General features: G+C 43.0%; 1 protein-coding gene across 2 annotated transcripts in view; it reads right to left on the reverse strand.

The window, feature by feature from the left end:
* The window catches only part of Ndrg3 (NDRG family member 3), an 82,830-nt gene that overhangs the window by 13,803 nt on the left and 63,267 nt on the right, over positions 1–5,760 (reverse strand). For both annotated transcript variants that reach the window (XM_004630887.2, XM_004630886.2), the window contains 3 exons: positions 5,073–5,176; positions 2,712–2,777; positions 2,562–2,613 (listed from right to left, as the gene is read on the reverse strand). In XM_004630887.2, coding sequence (XP_004630944.1) covers positions 2,562–2,613; positions 2,712–2,777; positions 5,073–5,176 — 222 coding nt within the window. The remainder of the gene's footprint in view (positions 1–2,561; positions 2,614–2,711; positions 2,778–5,072; positions 5,177–5,760) is intronic.

The following is a 5,760-nucleotide window of genomic DNA, read 5'->3' on the forward strand; positions in this document are numbered from 1 at the left end:
CAAGTGCAAGGGCCTGAGTTCAATCCCTGGTTCTGCAAAAAAATAAAAAATAAAAAAAACAAGGTGTGGGGCTTTCGCTCTTCTCCTGCGTTGAGAGCGAATGGGGGGGGATGAGCTCAGTAATAAACGGTTTTCCAAATTCCAAAAAAAATTAAAAAATTAAAAAAATAAACAAGGTATGAAAATTACCTAATAGTCATCTGCAAACCATTAGCTTCATTTGTAGTCAAACAAATGCAAATTAAAATGGTAAGAACATCATTTTTTGTTTTTGAAAAGTCTTGCTATGTAGTGCAAGCTGACATCAAGCCCAAGCTGATCCTCTTGCTTCTGCCTCCTGAATGCTGGGATTACAGGTGTGTGTGCCACCATACCCAGCCAAAAATACCATTTTTAACCTATAAAATTACTATAATAAAATTCTGGAAGGCTTGAGACACAGCTCAGTTACACAGGTCTTTGTCACATGTACGAAGCTCTTAGTTCAGTTCCTAGCACTGCAAAAACAAATAAATTTAGTGCTACAGAATAGGGAGCACTGAAACCGGAAGTTTCATATATTCCTGTAGATGGTTTTGGTTGTTTTTTTTTTTTTTTGCAGTACCAGGGATTGAACTCAGGACCCTGCGCTTGCCAGGCAAGCACTTATTCTACTGAGCTGTCTCCCCGGGCCCAGTTTCATATATTCCTGGTAGCAATAGAGTAGTATATCTTTTCTGGAAGTGGATCTGGCAAAATGTATTAAAAGTCCTTATAGAAGTTTTGTATTGTAGTGTAGTAGACTGTAACTGTATTGTACTGCATCACACTGTATGCACTTGCAATACTGGGGGTTGAAGCCAGGCCCTGGGCATGCTGGAGTTGCACTCCAGCACTGAACTATATCCTCAAGCCTTTTATTTATTTTGAGACATGCCTTACTAAATTTCTAAGGATACCTTGAACTTGTGCTTTTCTTACTTCAGCCTCCCACCTGGGGTTGCAAGCATGTGCCACCATACCCAACAAAAGCCTGGTTTCTGGCTGGGCTCGGTAGTGGATACTTGTAATCCTAGTAGTTGGGAGGGTATGGCAGAAGGATCATTGCAAATTTGAGGCCAGCCTGAACTACACAGTGAGACCCAGACTCAAAAAAAAAAGTTTTGAACTAATTTTTGCAAACTTACTTCATGGAAATATTCAGCCAAAGATTGATTGATTGATTGATTGATTTTTTTAAAAATTTTATTTATTTATTTGTGTGTGTGTGTGTGGCCAGCTCAGCCCACCAGGGGGCGGGGCTGGCTGGCATGTGGTGCTGGGGGATTGAACCGCGGTCCCTGTGCTTTGCTTTGCTTAGCTTAGCTTGTTCTAAGTAGGTGCTTTAGACCACTGAGCCATCTCACCAGCCCCCAGCCAAAGATTTAATAAAGGAATTCAATACTAATAGTGGCACAAAATCATAAATAAGCAACAGGAAAAATTAAGTAAATAAGGACATATAAATAGACTGAATATATTATTATTATTATTATTATTTTTGCAGTACTAGGGATTGAACTCAGGACCCTATGCTTGCCAGGCAAACACTTATTCCACTGAGCTATTTCCCCAGTTCCTGAATATTATGTAGACATACTGACTTTATAACATGTAAAAATGTTATAACAGTGTGAAACTCGGCACTTGGGAGACTGAGGCAAGAAGATCAAGTCTGATACCAGCTTGGGCTACAAAGTGAGCTCGCCAGCTTGAACTGTGTAGTAAGATTGTCTCAAAAAGACCAAAAAAAAAAAAAAAAAAAACAACAAGTGAAACAATAAGGCCCTCAAATCTTTTATAGTTAATATAATTAGGTCTGTGTTAAAAAGATAACAGTTTCTCTGGGATAATGGGCTCATAATTGGCTTTCATTATCCCATCCTTCCGTTTTTAAATGTTTTCATATTTTCTTTCTTTTTTGAGATTAAGTCTCACTATGTAGCCCAGGCTGTTTCAGCCTCCTGAATGCTAGAATTATTTAGGTGTGCCTCTACAACTGGTGATTTTTTTGAATGAATATGTACTTGAGAAGGAGGTAGAGGAAAAGTAAATAGGTTCTTTTCTTGGTCTTTTTGAGACGGAGTCTTGCTATGCAATTCAACCTGTCCTTGAGCTCACTTTGTCGTCCAGCCTTGCCTGAAACTTGCAACGATTCTCCTGCTCAGCCTCCCACGTGCTGGGGCTACAGGCATACGCCACTACGCCTGGCCTGTACACAGGCTCCTGGCAGTCCTGCAGCCTGCGGCCATTATGGTGTAATCAATTCTACACTGAAGGCTGGGCTGCCTGTACTCTGACAATAACTAAATGGTGCCTTACTGTACTACTTGCCACAAAGTGAATTATACCACAAAAAGCAATCAAGGGCAACAATGGCCCCTTCTGAGGAAGCCTAGTGACTGACAAAAAACTGACGTTCTCATATGTATAGCAAAGAAAAGCTGAAAAGCTAGTAATAACTACTTCTATTATGTCAGTAGAGTGCTATACACATTTTATTACATTTTAATGTCTTCCTTGTAGTATCAGGACACACTTACCACAGCCTCAACAGCAGGTGAATTGTCCCCCACCACCAGTAAAGTAGAACACCTAGGAACAGGCAGAAGAAGAGGTATCACTCAGGAAATAAGCACACATCACCCATACTCCACTCAACACTGAATTAGTCGGGAAAGCAAGGGACTTACTTTAATGTTTTTAATCTGTTATCATTTTGGCCTAGAATGGGTCTTTCAATTTCCAAGTCTCTGCGTCTAGAAGAACAAAGCAGAAGTCAATACCTTTGAAGACCAAAACACATCAAGGAATGTAAGTATTCTTCTTTCATACCCAGGAACACTGTCATGAACACTGCTCTGGAGCAGCCAAAGGAAAGGAAAGGAAAGAAGTATTCTTCTTTCATACCCAGGAACACTGTCATGAACACTGCTCTGGAGCAGCCACTCCAGGGGCCTCCTGAACAGTACAGAGTACGAACAAGGGATTCTGTGGAGTGCTAAAAGGATTCAACTTTAAAATTCAATAGCAAGGTGGGCCAGATAGCGCAGTGGATTAAAGCATCTGCTTAGGCAGATGCAAGGACTGGGGTTTGATTTCTAGCATGCTGGGCTGGCTCCTTGGGTGTGCTGAGATGGTGACTGAGACTGGGTGTGGTGACACACCTCTTTAAGCCCAGCACTTGGGAGACTGAAAACAGGAGGATTACTATGAGCCTGATCTCTGTAGTGAGGCCCTGTACTAAATACATTTTAAAAACCCTCAAAAGCAAGACTAATGAAACTCTCAAGTCCTAAGTCTTAATTTTCCAACTAGTTTACAGGAATACATTCAACAAGAGAAGAAAATGACTCATATCACTTTTACTTATGAGGAGCTTTTTCCTTTTTTTTTTTTTTTTTTGGTCTTTTTTTTTTTGTTTTTTGTTTTTGGTGGAACCAGGGATTGAACTCAGGTCCTGCGCTTGCCAGGGAAGCGCTTATTCCACTGAGCCATCTCCCTGGCTTTTTTGGTCTTTTTGAGACAAGGTCTTACTATAAAGCTCAGGTTGGCCTTGAGCTCACTTTGTAGTCCATGCTGGTCTCAAACTCACAAGGATCCTCCTGCCTCAGCCTCCCAAGTGCTGATATTATAGGTGTGCACCACCACACCGGGCTATGGAGCGCTTTCCTTGTAACAGGTGAGCACAGCACTTAATCTTTCTAATTTCAACTAAAAACAGAAAAGAGGCTCTAGGATCAGGTTCAAAACTTGGGATACAGCTCAGCGGCATAAGCACTTGCCCAGCAAGTGCAACATCCCGAGTTAAATCACAGGTACTGTAAAACCACCAAACCAAAGCAAAACAAAATCCTTGCTGGCTGTGTAACTCTGACCCATTTCCTCCGTCTTTTTTTCATGTTTCCAGAAAGTGAGAAGGAGCTATAATTTTCACCTTGGAAAAGCTATTCTCAGATAATCAGTGTTGTCGCCTTACCTTGGCTGTGATGGGTGGGCTGGAGGGTGTGACAGTGTATTTTCAAATACACAAACCAGAGAACTGACTAGCACGTATGCATTACTTTTACTTGATCACACGCTATCAGCAAAGAGCAACTAACTTGAAGCCACGTCTGTTTCTCCTTCTCTCTCCACATGCATCTTCTTTCTCTCTCTTTTTCTCTCTCTCGCTCTCTATTTTTTTTTTTTTTTTTTGCGGACCGGGGATTGAACTCAGGCCCTGCAAGCACTTATTCTACTGAGCCATCTCCCTGGCCTCTTTTGGTCTTTTTGAGACAAGGTCTCGCTACATAGTTCAGGCTGGCCTTGAGCTTCTTTGTAGCCCAGGTTGGTCTCAAACTCATAAGGATCCCCCTGCCTCAGCTTCCTGAGTACTAGGATTACAACCCCACACCACCATGCCTAACTCACATGCATTTTCTTGGACTATCTCACATGATTTGAGTGTTTTTGTGGGTGTATATACCTGTGGTTCCTTTAGTTTGAAAACAGCTTGAGCTAGGCATGGTGGAACATCCTATAATCCCAGCACTTGGGAGGCTGAGGCAAGAGGATCACCATGGGATTGAGGCCACCCCTTGGGCTGTATAGTGCAGTCCAGATCAACCTAAACCACATAGCAAGTGATACGCTGTTTTAAAAAAACAAAAAGGAAAAAGGAGGAAGAGGAGGAGGAAGAAAAGGAGGAGAGGGAAGAGCAGAAGGAGAAGGAGAAGAAGGAGCAGGAGGAGGAGCAGGGGGAGGAGGAAGAGGAGGAGCAGGGGGAGGAGGAAGAGGAGGCGGCGGCGGCAGCGGAGGTGATGACAACAACGTCTTAAAACTACAACTGGCATGTTAACATTCATGAAATGGCTTTCAGTTCACTGCATCTTCCTGAAAGCTATTTTCACATGTGTCTTAGAATCCTGCTCCTATTTTGGTGAGACAGCATATAGCTAACCCATCATACAATATGGGAGAAGTAGTCTACTTCCCCTGCTTCCCCCTTTAAAGGCCAACGATCATTTTAGACCTGGTCTATACCTAAGTGAAGGAGTGGGAAACAACCGTACCCATTATAAGAACCCAGGAAGAGCTGTAGATTTTCTTGGTTGATATCTTGGGCAATATGCAGTCTGTAGGTTTGAATTAAGTCCAAGTTGGCCTGCAGTTCTTCCTAGAATAAGTGAAAGAAGACATAAGTAAACTTCTTGAGGCTAGGAGTGGTGGTGTACATCTATAATCCCAGCATGTGGGAGGCTGAGGTAGAAGGATTGCCGTGAGTTTGAGGCCATCCTGGACTACAGAGAGAGTTCAAGGCCACCTGAACTGCATAGTAAGACCTTGTCTCCAAAAACAGAGGGCCAGGTGCGAAGCCTGGCAGTTTGTCTCTTCCTCATCCATCCTCCGCCCTGTGTCCATGGCCACCACAGCCCTTCCCTTTCCATGGTCCCCTGCCCAAGAAAGAGACTGGGGCCACCTCGTTCCTCTGCTGCTACCCGAAGTATGACGGGCAGGGGGTGCTCATCGCCGTCCTGGAGACCAGAGTTGACCCTGGGGCTCTGGAAATGCAGGTTCCAAGTGACGGAAAACCAAAAATCATTGATATTGATACAACAGGAAGTGGCGATGTGAATACTGCTACAGAAATAGAGCCAAAAGATTGTGAAATTACTGGCCTTTCAGGAAGAGTGCTTAAGATTCCTGAAAGCTGGACAAATCTTTCAAGCAAATATTATACTGGCATAAAAAATGGCTACA

The sequence above is a fragment of the Octodon degus genome, unplaced genomic scaffold (assembly GCF_000260255.1).
Source record: "Octodon degus isolate 3935 unplaced genomic scaffold, OctDeg1.0 scaffold00037, whole genome shotgun sequence".
Classification (NCBI taxonomy): domain Eukaryota; kingdom Metazoa; phylum Chordata; class Mammalia; order Rodentia; family Octodontidae; genus Octodon; species Octodon degus.